The 15,660-nt window shown below is 46.8% G+C and overlaps 1 protein-coding gene across 1 annotated transcript in view; it reads right to left on the bottom strand.

The window, feature by feature from the left end:
• Positions 1 to 15,660, bottom strand: part of LOC134346443 (uncharacterized) — a 45,463-nt gene that overhangs the window by 21,318 nt on the left and 8,485 nt on the right. The window contains exons 4-6 of the mRNA XM_063047813.1: positions 11,855 to 11,877; positions 9,950 to 10,065; positions 3,951 to 4,498 (exon numbers count right to left, since the gene is read on the bottom strand). Of these exons, the coding sequence (XP_062903883.1) occupies positions 3,951 to 4,498; positions 9,950 to 10,065; positions 11,855 to 11,877 (687 nt within the window). The remainder of the gene's footprint in view (positions 1 to 3,950; positions 4,499 to 9,949; positions 10,066 to 11,854; positions 11,878 to 15,660) is intronic.

Below are 15,660 nucleotides of genomic sequence, written 5' to 3'. Positions count from 1 at the left end.
CTTTGCCACTCTCCTATAAAGCTGCGACTGGTGAAGCAGCCAGGCAACAGCTGTATATGTAGTCTCTCAGCCACTGAAGCTTGTAACCCCCACTAGATTTGTCATAGGTCTCTTGATGGCCTTCTTGCACAGTCACTCAGCTTTTGAGGACTGCTTGCTCTTGACAGATTTGCAGCTGTGCCACATTCTTGATAATTGACTTAACTGTATTACAAGGAATATTCAGTGACTTGGAAATTTTCTGGTGTCCACCTCCTGACTTGTGCTTTCAATACCTTTTTGCAGAGTTGCTTGGAGTATTCTTTCGCCTTCATGGTGTAGTTTTTACCAGGATACTGACTCACCAGCAGTTGGACCTTCTAGATACAGGTATATTTTTAGTACAGTGAATAGAAACACCTTGACTGCACACAGGTCTCTAAAAACAGATTTCCATTTAACTAATTATGTGACTTCTAAAACCAACTGGCTGCAGCAGTGTTGATTTGGTGTGTCATATTAAAAGGGGGGGGGGGTTAAATACTTATTCAATCAATTATTTTGTGTTCTATATTTGTAATTAATTTAGATCACTCTGACACAAAGGAGTCTTTTTCTGTTGATCAGTGTCAAAAAAGCCAAATTAAATCCACTGTGTTTCAATGTTGTAGAACAAAAAAACATGAGATCTTCCAAAGGAGGTTAATACTTTGTATAGGCACTGTATAATTACTAGTTTAATTGATTCGGCATATTGTGGGCCCAGGGGCTGATTCCTGTTCTATGATCTATAAGCCTTTTGAAAGAGATTTTTGCATAACCCTGATAGACAGTGTGAATCAGAAGAGCTGATTTAGGACGATTGGAGATAAGTGTATGAATAATAGGATTGTGGGGATTTCAACTTTCTAAATGTCAGCTGCTCCCTCTGTACAGTTTTGTGAGGGAGGAGATGTTGACTGTGTTCAGGAACAATTTCTCAATTAGTCCAGAGAAGGAGCAAAGAGGAGCCAGTGCCTCTGCCCCAGGGCACCACTGCTCAATACAAGAGGACATGGCTTTAAGGTAAGGGGTGGGAAGTTCCAGGGGGATATTAGAGGAAGGTTTTTTACTCAGAGGGTGGTTGGTGCGTGGAATGCACTGCCTGATTCAGTGGTGGAGGCAGATACACTAGTGAAGTTTAAGAGACTACTAGCAGGTGTATGGAGGAATTTAAGGTGGTGGGGGGGTATATGGGAGGCAGGGTTTGAGGGTCGGCACAACATTGTGGGCCGAAGGGCCTGTACTGTGCTCTACTATTCTATATTCTATGTTAAATCTTACTGAGCAACACAGTTGGCATAGACAGATTAGGCCGAATAGTCTGTTTAAAAGTTAATGATAATGATTAGTTTTAATTTGTTACATGTACCTCGAAACATATAGTGCTTCTGCATGGACCGCTAACACAGATTGTGCTGGGGGCAGCCCGTAATTGTCACCACGCTTCTGGCAACAGTGTAGCATGCCCTCTCTCACTCACCCTAACTGGTACATCTTTGGAACGTGGGAGGAAATCAGGGCACCCGGAGGAAACTCGCGTGGTCATGGGGCGAACGCACAGACTCTTTCCAGACGGGGTGGGGATTGAGCCCGGGTCGGTGAATGCTGATTCTGTAAGGTGATGCACCGACTGCCACCTTACATGGTGCTTGTAGGGGAGTTAACACTGATGTCTTGAAGAGAGTCCACATTACTGAAGGGGTGATGCTAGAGGTCTGGAAACGTACAAAGGCAGATAAGACCCCAGGTGTACCCCAGGATATTGTGGGAAGTGCAGGAAGAAATTGCGGGGCCCCTCAGGGAGATGTTCGTGTCATCACCAGCCACGGGGGAGATGCCGGACGACCGCAGGGTGGGTAGTGTGACTTTATTTAAGAAAAGCTGCTGAGGTTCAAGGGGAAGAGATAAGATGAAAAGTCCTGGACAGGGGAATTGAAAACTAGATGCCTCAGCTTTAAAGTGGGGGGAGGTAGTTAAAAGACTAAGCCCTACCTATCCAGGTACCTGTCCAAATGTCTTTTAAATGTTCTAGTCCTACCCGCTTGTTGAGCTTCCCCACCAGCCTCTGTGTAGATGTTGCCCCTGGGGTCCCCTAAAGATATGGGCCAAATGCAGACAGGTGGGAATAGCTTGGCTAGGCTTGTTGTTCAGCATGGGTGAGAGTGGGCGAGGAGCGTGTTTACTGTGTAGTACAGCTCCAGTGCTCTGTAAACCTACAGCCTGGCCTTTTCCTTGCTGTCGAGGTTACCTCCAGGTTACAACAGCAGTGTTGTGCTGTATTTAAATACTCCTCAGGGCCCCAGTCATATGACTGAACTCTCATTTCATTTCAGAGGAGTATTGCTGAGAATTGATCCCAACTATACTGTTTGAACAACAAGAAAACACCACCCCAGGAGAGACATGAAGTGCCCCCACCATTCTGTACAGATTTTATTTAGAGCTGGGGTTCCAAACCTTTTTTATGCCACGGACCCCTACAATTTTAATGTTAAAAGGCCTGAGCAGATTAGATATGGCAAAGTTATTTCCCATGGTAGGGGAGTCTAGTACAAGAGGGCATGGCTTCTGGATTGAAGGACGTCCATTTAGAACAGAGATGCGGAGAAATTACTTTAGTCAGGGGGTGGTAAATCTGTGGAATTTGTTGCCACGAGCGGCTGTGGAGGCCAAGTCATTGGGTGTATTTAAGGCAGTGATAGATAGGTTCTTGATTAGCCAGGGCATCAAAGGGTATGGGGTGAAGGCAGGGGGGTGGGGATGACTGGAAGAATTGGATCAGCCCATGATTAAATGGCGGGGCAGACTCGAAGGGGCAAATGGCCTACTTCTGCTCCTATATCTTATGGTCTAATTAACTGAGGGGTCTGTGGACCCCATGTTGGGACCCCCTGATTGCGAGATGCAGTAAAGTGACAGGCCCTTCTGGCCAACAAGCTCTCACTGCCCAATTGCACCCACTAACCCGTTTACGTCTTTGGAATATGGGAGGAAACTGGAGCACCCAGAGGAACCCATGAGGTCACGGAGAGAACGTACAAACTCCTTACAGACAGCGGTGGGAATTGAACCTTGGTCACCGGCACTTTGATAGCATTGCACGAGTAATCCATACGCTACACTGTGCTGCCCTAATCCTCCCGGGAGGAAGGAGGAGAAGATGGCGACGTGACGGCAGCACGCGCGGCCACTTCGGTGATGAATATCTGTTATCTGTCAAGTAGGGGACCGTGCACAATCCTGATTTGATGGAGACAGACGTGAGGGCACGGAGGAACATCTGGAAAACTTCTGAAATGCCCATTTTGCTGCCACTGCTACTGTGTGGTAACCAGAATCTCTGGAACTGAAGGCCTCGAAATCCTCGGCTTTGCATGTTTTAGCGGCCGGGGAGAGGTCGAAGGCGCTCGGCAGAGGATGGCACTCGGGAGGCTGTATCGGAGAGGCTGCTCGGAAGCTCGGAGTTTTCAGACGGATGGACTCAGGGTCGGCTGGGGTCGGCTGCTTCCAAGGTATCGGCAAGTTGACGGTTCCTGGAGGTTTATGGCAGGGAGTTTCTCCCTTTTGCCGCCTGCTATTGGGGACTCAGGAGTCGATCGACTTGGGACTTTGAGACTTATTTTTAACTGTGCCTATGGACTGTTCTTTATCAAATTATGGTATTGCTTTGCACTGCTGTAACTATATGTTATAATTATGTGGTTCTATCAGTGTTAGTCTTTGGTCTGTCTTGTTTTCTGTGATGTCACTCCGGAGAAACATTGTGTCATTTCTTAACGCATGTATGCATTTCTAAATGACACTAAAAGAGGACTGAGTGTTCTCATAATCTAAATCTAAATCTAACATTGCAGAGGGGTCAAACAAGAAGTTTGCACACTTCCAAGAGGCAGGTTTGCAGTGTGTAGTTAGGGAAGGGAGTGCTCTCAGTGGGATTTCACCCTGCGGATTCTCAATGGAGCTGAGTTATCCCCAGCGTCGTTCCGGCCTGGACTAAAGATGGGGAAGACCGTCTCGACGAAAGTGTGGGTGTAGGTGTGGAGATGGGACATGTTGTCAGCGTTGTAAAATGACACCTGCCCGGCTTCATAGTCGAGGAACACGCCGATGTTCCTGGGGTTTGTGCTGGGAGTGAGGGAGCCGCGCGAGGGGGAGGAGAATTCCACGTAGCCTTTCCCAGGCAGACAGCACACGGTGAAGAATCCGGTCTCAGGCCTCAGCTCGCCGCTGCCCTTCCGACTGGCTGACTCCTTGACAACCCCCACACCCCACCAGATCTTGTCGCCCACCTCCACCTCCCAGTAGTGCTTCCCCGAGGTGAATCCCTCCGACCCCAGGACGTAAGCTCTGCGGTCGAACCTGGTCGGGGTGTCCGGGAGCTCCTGCCGCCTCTTTCCGCACCAGACGCTGGTCCGGTCCTTGGACACAATGAGCCAAGGGTTGGCAGTCCTCGGGTCCAGAGTCAACGGGGCTGGAGCTGAAGTGGGTGAAAGGTAAATATGGTGAGTGATCTGACGAAAATCTCCACCACTTTAAGTGTGTGTTCCAAGCATTCCTCAGGGCACCAGTGATCGGTGGGTCCCCCTCCACCCTCATCCTGCTTGCCCTGTCTAGTGCAGACCGGAGGATCTGGGAAATTATATCCCAGGTTGCTCTTTACTTCCTTGCCATATGGGCGTCAGAATTCTCTCCTGGTCCTTCTCCCTGCTAGTGGTTCAACAGGGCACAGGTTTAGCGAGAAGATTTAATAGGAACGCGAGGGACAGTATTCAGTATTTGTGGAACAAGCTGCCGGAGAAACTGAATGAGGCAGATATAACACCACTTTCAAAAGACAGATCGGTACATGGATTGCAAACACGAGGAAATCTGCAGATGCTGGAATTTCAAGCAACACACAGAAAAGTTGCTGGCGAACGCAGCAGGCCAGGCAGCATCTATAGGAAGAGGTACAGTCGACGTTTCGAGCTGAGACCCTCCGTCAGGACTAACTGAAAGAAGAGATAGTAAGAGATTTGAAAGTGGGGGGGGGAGGGGGAGATCCAAAATGATAGGAGAGGACAGGAGGAGGAGGGATGGAGCCAAGAGCTGGACAGGTGATTGGCAAAAGGGATATGAGAGGATCATGGGACAGGAGGCCTCGGGAGAAAGAAAAGGGGGAGGGGGAAGCCCAGAGGATGGGCAAGGAGTATAGTGAGAGGGACAGAGGGAGAAAAAGGAGAGAGAAAAAAGAATGTGTGTATATAAATAAATAAGTAATGGATGGGGTACGATGGGGAGGTGGGGCATTAGCAGAAGTCCGTCTGTCTGGGTAGCCTCCAACCTGATGGCATGAACATTGACTTCTCAAACTTCTGCTAATGCCCCACCTCCCCCTCATACCCCATCTGTTATTTATTTATATATACACATTCTTTTTTTCTCTTTCTCCTTTTTCTCCCTCTGTCCCTCTCACTATACCCCTATACCCCTCCCCCTTTTCTTTCTCCCTAGGCCTCCTGTCCCATGATCCTCTCGTATCCCTTTTGCCAATCACCTGTCCAGCTCTTGGCTCCATCCCTCCCCCTCCTGTCTTCTTCTATCATTTTGGATCTCCCCCTCCCCCTTTCAAATCTCTTACTAGCTCTTCTTTCAGTCAGTCCTGACGAAGGGTCTCGGCCCGAAACGTCGACTGTACCTCTTCCTAGAGATGCTGCCTGGCCTGCTACATTCACCAGCAACTTTTATGTGTGGTACATGGATTGGAAAGGTTTAAGGTTAAGATTAGCTTTATTTGTCACATGTATATCAAAGCATTGAAACCTACAGGGAAATGTGTTGTTTGCACCCAATCAAATCAAATCTGCAGGGATTTAGCCAACATAGACTCCCACAACTTATCGACCCTAACGTGTGCACCCTTGGACTGTGGGAGGAAACCCACACGGTCACAGGGAGAACATACAAATTCCTTACAGGCAGTGGCGGGAATCGAACCCCGATCAGTGTTCACTGGCACTGTAAAGCAATTACGCTAACCATTGTGCTACCATCCTGGCCTCAATTCTTTCCCTTCCCGTGATGATTTCCAGTACCTACCATCTCCCCAGGACCCCACATTCCCCTTCTTCTTCAACCTTTTCACCTCCCGTCGACGTCCCAACTGGGCCGCCTTCCCCTGGCCTTAGCGGGCGGCACGTTTGCACAGCGGTTAACAGCGGCAGTGACCCAGGCTCGATTACGGCTGCTGCCTGTACAGCTCCTGTGACCGCGTGGGTTTCCGCTGGGTGCTCCGGTTTCCTCCCACACTCAAAAGCTGTACGGGTCAGGGTCAGTGAATGGTGGGCTTGCTGTGATGACACCGGAAGTGAGCACATACTCAGTCTATCTGTCATTGACATGATAGTGCATTTTACCCTACGCTTCCATGTATACGGGGCAAAAAAAAAAAAAGCTAATCTTTACAGTTTTCTGAAAAAGCCTTTACTGGTCTCCCTCCCACCTCCCCCTCTGTTGCTCTCTCCTGACCGAGGGGCTCGATCTGCCCCACGCAGGGGCGTGGCACTCAGGTGCGAGCCCCTGCCAGAATCTCTGCATGCGAGTTGCGTGACTGCCAGCTCTGCTGCACATAATGCATTTGTACATCAGCTGCACTTCTGCAGCTGTTTATTTACTTAGAGATACAACCTGGAAAGCTTCCAGCCCAACCAGCCACACACCACCCGTTTAACCCTGTCCTAATCAGAGGACAATTCACAATGACCAGTTAACCGACTAACCAGCACATCTTTGGACTGTGGGAGGAAACCAGAGCACCTGGAGGAAACCCATGTGTTCATGGGGAGGATGTACAAACCCCTTACAGATGTCATTGGAATTGAACTGTCCTGACGCTCTGAGCTGTAATACTGTCACGCTAACCTCTGCACTACCAAGCCGCCCTAATCCTGGCACTTGTCTACACCGCAGGTTATTCACAGTGAAGATACAAGAGGTTCTGCAGAATCTGGCCCAACACACACACAAAATGCTGGGGGAAATCAGCAATTTATGCAGCATCGATGGAAAAGAGTAAACAGTCAACGTTTCGGGCCGAGACACTTTTTCAGGACAGAAGAAGTCCTGAAGAAGGGTCTTGGCCCGAAACATCGACTGTACTCGATAGGTGTCGCCTGGCCTTTTGTGTGTGTTGCTGCGGATTTCCAGCATCTGCAGATTTCCTTGTGTTTGTGATTTACTCTCTCCACTGAGCTCTGCCAGTGTTGCCCCGGGCAACTCAGAGTGGCTGGCTAACAGGATCAATTTTACTTACATTATAGACTACATTCAAGTTGCTGTGGTGTGTTGGTCCAGATGTAACATGCAACGAAAAGCAACAACATTCACCAATTATAAAGGATTGTATAAAATTAGAGGTTAAAGGAGCAGATGTGGAACAAAATGTGCATAAATATATAAAAACCAACATGTAAACGGCATTATAACAAGTGGATTGGAGTGTTTACAGGGCAGCGCAGTGACTGAGGTAATAGATAGAGAGGGTGTGGTGGGAGGGTCGAGCTAGAATGTTTTATCAGATTAACATCCTGGGGGAAGAAATGTTTAAGATACCAACCATATGCCCATGGCAAATGAGGGGAAACTGGAGCACCCCGGGAAACTTAAACACGTTTACGGGGATCATGGTTCCTTAAGGTTGTTAGAGCAGGGGAAGGTACTGGGGATAAGCTCCCGCTGCCTAGTAAATGCTCCCAACAGCCTCTGACAACCAAGTCCAGCTCCTGGCCTTCACGTGTGGCTTAGGTACTGAGCCCGGTGGAACCATTTCTGCAGTCAGGAGAAGGGGCAAAGGCAGCTGCTGGCACCTTAAAACCAGTTGCTTTGGGCAGATGGGGCTGGCCAGTCATGGTTAGCAGCTGATCTAGGAGAAGGAAAACTCTGGTTCTAACCCTTCCACATGGACCCGAGGCACTACGTCCCTCTGAAATTCGCAGTCTCAGAAGGGAGCCACTTTTTAACACGTGCCTGCTCTCTCCCACTTAAAGTTTATAGATAGATACTCTATTGATCACATTGGAAATTGCAGTGTCACAGTAGCATTACAAATGCACAGATATAAATCTTAGAAGAAAGAAAGAATAAAAAATAAGTTACCTTAAAAATAAGAATTACTGTAATATTATACAGTAATGGGTGCACATTCACACCAACTAGATAAGAAGGTGATGGAGTATTGCACAATGTTTCCCCGATAGCAGGATGTGGTAAACAGAGCTTAAACAGAGCTCTGGTAAAAAGAGCTGAATAACAGTAGGGGGTCATTAATTCCCTGGCTACAGGTTGACTTATTATAGAGCCTAATAGCCGAGGGTAAGAATATAATGCTCTTTGGAGCAGTGCAGTTGTCTCAGTATATGACTGAAAGTGCTCCTCCGTTCAGCCAAGGTGGCATGCAGAGGGTGAGAAACATTGTCCAGAATTGCCAGGAGGGTCCTTTGTTCTACCACAGCCTCCAGTGTGTCCAGTTTGACTTCTATAACAGAGCCAGCCTTTCCAATCAGTTTATTGTGCCTGTTGGCATCACCCGTGTTGATGCCATTGTGCCAACACACCACCACATAGAAGACTGTACTGGTGACAACAGACTGATAGAATATGTAAAGAGAGGCCTGCAGACTCCAAAGGACCTCATTAGAGGCTGCTCTGGCCCTTCTTGTACACCGCCTCTGTGTTGGTGCTCCACTCAAGTCTGTCATCCTGGTGCACCCCCAGGTACTTGTAGGTTCTCAACATCAATAGTAACAGGGAGCAGTGCAGGCTTGGTCTTCCTGGAGTCCATCACCATCTCCTTTGTCTTACTGATGCTCAGCTGCAGATGATTCAGCTTGCCCCTTTTGACAAAGTCCTCCACCAGGGCCCTGTATTCATCCTTCCCTCCTGACAGATAACTATTGTACAACAGAATGAAAACAGAGCAAATAATAAAAAGTAAGGAGATAATACTGCATTGTAGAGTGCAGAAGTGAGTGGTAGGCTGTGAATTCAGTTCAGCATTGAAGTGAGTGAAGTTATTCACACCAGTTTAGGAGCCTGATGGTTGTAGGGTAATAACTGTTCCTGAACCTGTTGCTGTAGGACCTAAGGCTCCTGTACCTCCTGCCCGATGGTCGTAGCGAGAAGAGAGAATGGTCAAGCTGGATACTGCTTTCTTGTGGCGGTGCCCTTGTAGATGTGCTCAACCATGGGAATGGCTTTCCCTGTGATGGACTGGGCTGTATACAGAGTTTTTGCAGATGTGCTCAGTGATGGGGATGGCTTTCCCTGTGATGGACTGGGCTGTATACAGAGTTTTTGTAGATGTGCTCAACGACGGGGAGGGCTTTGCCTGTGACGGACCGGGCTGTATACAGAGTTTTTGCAGATGTGCTCAGTGATGGGGATGGCTTTCCCTGTGACGGACTGGGCTGTATACAGAGTTTTTGCAGATGTGCTCAGTGATGGGGATGGCTTTCCCTGTGATGGACTGGGCTGTATACAGAGTTTTTGTAGATGTGCTCAACGACGGGGAGGGCTTTGCCTGTGACGGACCGGGCTGTATACAGAGTTTTTGCAGATGTGCTCAGTGATGGGGATGGCTTTCCCTGTGACGGACTGGGCTGTATACAGAGTTTTTGCAGATGTGCTCAGTGACGGGGAGGGCTTTCCCTGTGACGGACCGGGCTGTATACAGAGTTTTTGTAGATGTGCTCAGTGATGGGGAGGGCTTTCCCTGTGATGGACCGGGCTGTATACAGAGTTTTTGTAGATGTGCTCAGTGACGGGGAGGGCTTTGCCTGTGACGGACTGGGCTGTATACAGTTTTTTTGTGGACTTTTCTGTCTCGCTAATGTAACCTCACCAGCAGTGCAAGAGAAGTGATCAGACAGAAGCAGGAATGTTTGAGTCTTACCGGGATTCAAGGAATCAATCATTTCTTTCCATGTGACGTACTGTATGGGGCCGTTGAATTTTTCAATAGCCAGGCCAACTTCCACCAGTGCTGGTTGGTTCTCTTCCTCAGCCGTCCTGCAAACATCAGAAAGATGGTTATTGAAGTACAGAACAATGATATCCAATCCTAGATGTACCTTTAACGCCATAGCTGGGCATTGCAGAGTTATCAGGGCTAATCTGACAGCAAAGGATGCTGACATCAACATCTCAGAGGATCTGTCCTTTGCTCAACATATTGATGAGATCATGACAAAGACACTATACTTCATTAGGAATTTTAGATTTGGTACGTCACCATAGCAAATTGCCACAGATGCACTGTGGCAGGTATTATGGCTGGTTGTATCGCCGCCTGGTATTGAGGTTCCAATATAGAAGATCGAAAGACAATAGACAATAGGTGCAGGAGTAGGCCATTCAGCCCTTCGAGCCAGCACCGCCATTCACTGTGATCATGGCTGATCATCCACAATCAGTACCCTTTTCCTGCCTTCTCCCCATATCCCTTCACTTCGCTATCTTTAAGAGCTCTATCTAACTCTTTCTTGAAAGAATCCAGAGAATTGGCCTCCACACTCAGCCAATTTCATCACAGGCACAACCCTCCTCCCCACCATCAAGGAAGTCTTCATGAAGTGATGCCTCAAGAAGGTGGCAGTCGTCATTAAGGACCCAGACCATCTGGGACTCGCCTTTTTCTCATCACTACTACCGGGGGGAAATACAGCAGCATGAAGACCCATACTCAAAAGATTCAGGAATGTCTTCCACCACTCCATCGTCAGATTTCTGAACAGACCAGGAACCCATGAACAGTACCTCATTTTTTAATGTAACTTACGGTAATTTTGCATGTACAGCTTGCCCAAAACAACAAATTTCACAACCTACTGTATGTCAGTGATAATAAACGATTGTGATAGAATGAAAACTGGATGAGAATGGAGATGGAGTTGGAGTGAGCAAGTCGGAGAGAAGTTGAGACGGAGGGGTTTTGATGCCCGTCCAACTAACCCAGATGCAAGGTTGGATCACTCTAAGCTCCGAGCTGATTTGGAGAGGCCAAGAATGGCTTCTTCGGCAGTGAAATCTAGGCCTGAAGTGAATCGCTGGGTGGCATGTTCTTGGCATGTTCTAGGCCTGGAGCGATTCACTGCTGCGGAGCCCGGGTCCTAATGCGAGATACGATCTGTTGTTTGGACAATTTAAAAGCCATCCCAGATAGATCGCAAAGGCAGGCTATTGCGAGTCGGGCTGATTTTGCTCACTCTCCCACGATGTTTACTCCTCTCCCTGCGATACGGAGGCTGTGAGACTACCTCCGGCTGCTGTGCTTCGTGTCTGTGAACTTTGTGACCGTTTACCCCACTAATATGATGAGGATTTGGGCCTACTCCTGCTCCAGGGAGTGGGATCCAAGGACTCAGTTTGGTTCGGAATGCTGTTGTTGTTGCTTCTATTGTTTGCATGACCTGTGTTTTTTTCTCTTTCTTTCTATACACATTGGGCGGTTGGTATTTACTTTGGCTTTTTTAAAAAAATTGGGTTCTTTCTGGTTTGTAGGTTTGCAACTGCCTGTAAGCAAACACATCTCAAAGTTGTATAATTCATACATTCTGTGAATCTTTAAATTTTGAATTAGGTTTAATATCACCGGCATACGTCGTGAAGTTTGTTCTTATGATGTGGAGGCAGTACATTGCAATGCATAATCATAAAATCTGTAAATTACGGTAAGTACATATAAAGTTAAATTCATTAAATAGTGCAAATAGAGAAACAAAGTAGTGAGTAATAAGCACGTTTCTACTGCTTTCTTTGAACCAAAGTGCTCAGGGTTTCAGTGAGTGGCAGACTCTACCTTGTCTTATGCAGAGCTTCGTCCTGAAATAAACAATAAACACAAAAATTAGACCCAGAGTGACACCGAGAGCAGGAATTACACGGACATTCGAATTATTTCTACCAAGGACACACCGAAAATACAACGGCACTGCAAGCGGAGGTTGAGGTGTAAGTGGTATTCTGAGGAGTCTGTATTTATGTTTTATTTAGATTTACAGAATGGTAACAGGCCCTTCTGGCCCAACGAGACCACCCCAGCCAATTACACCCATGCGACCAAAGCACCTCCGATTCCCTACATCACTTAGAATAGGGAGGAAATCAAACCACGCGGTCACAGGGAGAACGTGCAAACTCCTTACAGGCAGCGGCGGGAACTGAACCCGTCGCTAGCGCTGTAAAGCTTTACGCTGACCAACACGCCGCCATGCTGCCCACAAAGGGTGTAGATCACCAAGCTGAGTTTCTGTCAACCCAGAGACATGCAGGGAAATTGAATGCCTGCAGGGCAACAGGCAGTGTAGGCAAGTGGGGAAAAGAAACAATCAAAGATGAATGGGAGATACGAGAGACAGCCATCCGATTTCTAAATGGATGTTGAACCCATGAACAGCACCTCCCTGCTTCTTTTTTATTTCTGTCTTTTTTGCACTACAGATTTTAACTTAACTACTTGAGATAGATATATATTTAAATTAATTCAAATATTATAAAACACAAAGTAATTGATTGCATAAGTATTCAACACCCCCCTCCCTTCAATATGACACACCAAATCATCACTGATGCAGCTAATTGGCTTTAGAAGTCACATAATTAGTTAAATGGAGATTTGATTTTGCAGACCTGTGTTCAGTCAAGGTGCTTCAATTGACTGTAGTAAAAATACACCTGTATACGGAAGGTCCAACTGCTGGTGAGTCAGTATCCTGGCAAAAGCTACACCATGAAGACAAAAGAACACTCCAAGCAACTCCATGAAGAGGCTACTGAAAAGGACAAGTCAGGAGATGGATACAAGAAAATTTCTAAGTCACTGAATATTCCTTGGAGTACAGTTAATCATAAGAAATGGAAAGAATAAGGCACAGCTGTAAATCTGCCTAGAGCAGGCCATCCTCAGAAACTGAGTGACCGTGTGAGAAGGGGACGAGTGAGGGAGGCCACCAAGAGACAATGAAATGATGAAATATCTTTATTGTCATTGCATAGCACAATTTGTCATGCACCAATACAGCGAAAATGAGTTTGCAACTCTCGTACTCAATAAAACTTGCTATAAAACAACAAATAAAATAAATGAATAAATAAAATCAAGTAACCAGCCAGTACAAGCAATGTCCAGCAGGACAAAAGCGCAACTCAGATGCATGACAGCCATAAAACCAATATTAAAATAGCAATATAACAATTTATGGACGATGCTTGATCGATTGGTTCAAAGCAATTATAGCTCTGGTGAAAAAGCTATTTTTCAGTCTTGAAGTGCGGGCGTAGACCTATGACAACTCTGGAGGAGTTACAAGCTTCAGTGGCTGAGATGGGAGAGACTGTGCATACAACAACTGTTGCCCGGGTGCTTCACCAGTTGCAGCTTTATGGGAGAGTGGCAGAGAGAGAGAGAGAGCCACCGTTGAAAAAACTCCCATGAAAAAACACTGTTGAAAAAACTCAGCTAGAGTTTGCCAGAGGGCATCTGGGAGACTTCGAAGTCAGCTGGAAGAAGGTTCTATGGTCTGATGAACCAAAATTGAGCTTTTAAGTCATTAGGCTAAATGCTATGTTTTGCTGGAAAACAAATCTTCTCCCAAGTCTCAGTTCTCTTGCAGACTGCATCAGGATTTCCCTGTATTTAGTTGTATTCATTTTACCCTCTACCTTCACAAACCAACCAGGGCCTGCTGCAATGAAGCATCCCCACACCATCCCTGTCGTGAAGCATGGTGGTGGATACCCAGAGGATGGGCAAGGGGTATAGTCAGAGGGACAGAGGGAGAAAAAGGAGAGAGAGAGAAAAGGAATGTGTGTGTATAAATAAATAACAGATGGGGTACGAGGGGGAGGTGGGGCATTAGCGGAAGTTAGAGAAGTCAATGTTCATGCCATCAAGTTGGAGGCTACCCAGATGGAATATAAGGTGTTGTTCCTCCAACCTGAGTGTGGCTTCATCTGCCATCCGAGTTTACTTCCAGCACTGTCCATAAGGAGTGTGTATGCTCTCCCCTGTGGCTGCATGGGTTTCCTCCATATTCCGAAAGTGTATGGGTTAGTAGGTTAGTTGGTGTAACTGGGCAGCGCGGGGTTGTTGATCCCTACGCTGCCCTGTAAGTCCATTAGAGTCAGAGTGCATCTGAGAGAGAATGAGTTGTATGCATGGTGATAATGGTGGTGGGTGGTGGGTGGAAATGCTGGGATTGCTCTACTGGCATGGACCCAATCAGCCAAGTGACCTGTTGTGCTGTCTGTAAGCACTGCTGAGGCTCAGTGTCACCTTCTCAACGCATTCAGTGACGGGTGATAACTGCACGTTTCCACAGCCCATGAACGGTTAACTGTACAACTTTCTTGAGGTATCTATTATTGAATGCTAACAAATATCACAGTCATTAATCACCTGAACATGGAATCGATAGTTTTGAAATCTTTCCATACAGCACACAGCTGTTGGGCTCTAGTGTTTTTGCAATCCAAAGGTCCTTCGGAAGTCAAAAACAAAAGGCTTAAACCCTGTGGTGTATGACTGATGTAACAAGAACAAAGAAAGAAGCTGAGCGAACAAGGAAAAAGCAGTCATGGTCAGACTAGAGAGAACAAAATCCCAGTGATGACAATGAACCCTTCATCTTCATTATGCGCTATGTCGTATGATGTAATGATCACGGTCTCATGACCATAACTGTTCTTGGCAATATTTCTACAGGAACGGTTTGCCATTGCCTTCTTCTGGGCAGTGTCTTTACAAGATGGGTGACCCCAACCATTGTCAATAATCTTCAGAGATGGTCTGCCTGACATCAGTGGCTGCATAACCAGGAACTGTGATATGCACCGGCTGCTCACACTGTACGACCACCCACCACCTGCTCCCAGGGCTTCACATGACCCTGATCGAGGGACTAAACAGGCGCTACACCTTGCCCAAGGGTGACCTGCAGGCTATTGGTGGGAAGGAGCGCCTTACACCTCCTTTGGTAGAAACGTATCTCCGCTTTGCCACCCAAATTAACATATAAAACAGCCAAATTCTAGTGGTGGGAAACCTGCTACTGAAAACTAAGAAGCTTCTGAAAAAATACAGAAGCAACCGTATCGTAATTACTGGAAAATTCACTGAACAGTTTCATGTATATAGGTGATTATATAAAAATACAAGAAAGCACAGGAAAGTTAAACTACAAGAAAAATAACAATTTGACTCCCCAATCCCACAGAGGAGGGGTTGCACATTCTTGGGTTGCTTTTGGAGTGGTAGATGCTGAGGGGAGACCTGACATAAGTTTCTAACATTGTGAGTTAAATAGCTCAGGTTCAGATTCATTTAATTAACATGCATACAGAGCATTGACACAGACAGTGAAATGCATTGTCTTGTGTTAACAACCGACACAACTCAAGGACATGCTGGGAGAAGTTCACAAAGGTCTCCACACATTCTGACGCCTACACAGCATGCCCACAATGTTCAAAGGAACAACAACAGTAACAAAATCACAATAGCAGAACAAACCCTGTTCCAACTGCAGGACAGGCTGTCTTCGGCCTCAAGCAGACAAAGGAGGCCATTCGGCCCATGATTCTATGCCAGCTCTCATAGCAATCCAA

The sequence above is a fragment of the Mobula hypostoma genome, chromosome 5 (genome assembly GCF_963921235.1).
Source record: "Mobula hypostoma chromosome 5, sMobHyp1.1, whole genome shotgun sequence".
Classification (NCBI taxonomy): domain Eukaryota; kingdom Metazoa; phylum Chordata; class Chondrichthyes; order Myliobatiformes; family Myliobatidae; genus Mobula; species Mobula hypostoma.
Note: the sequence above shows the minus strand (reverse complement) of the source record. Positions and strands in the feature narration are given on the sequence as shown.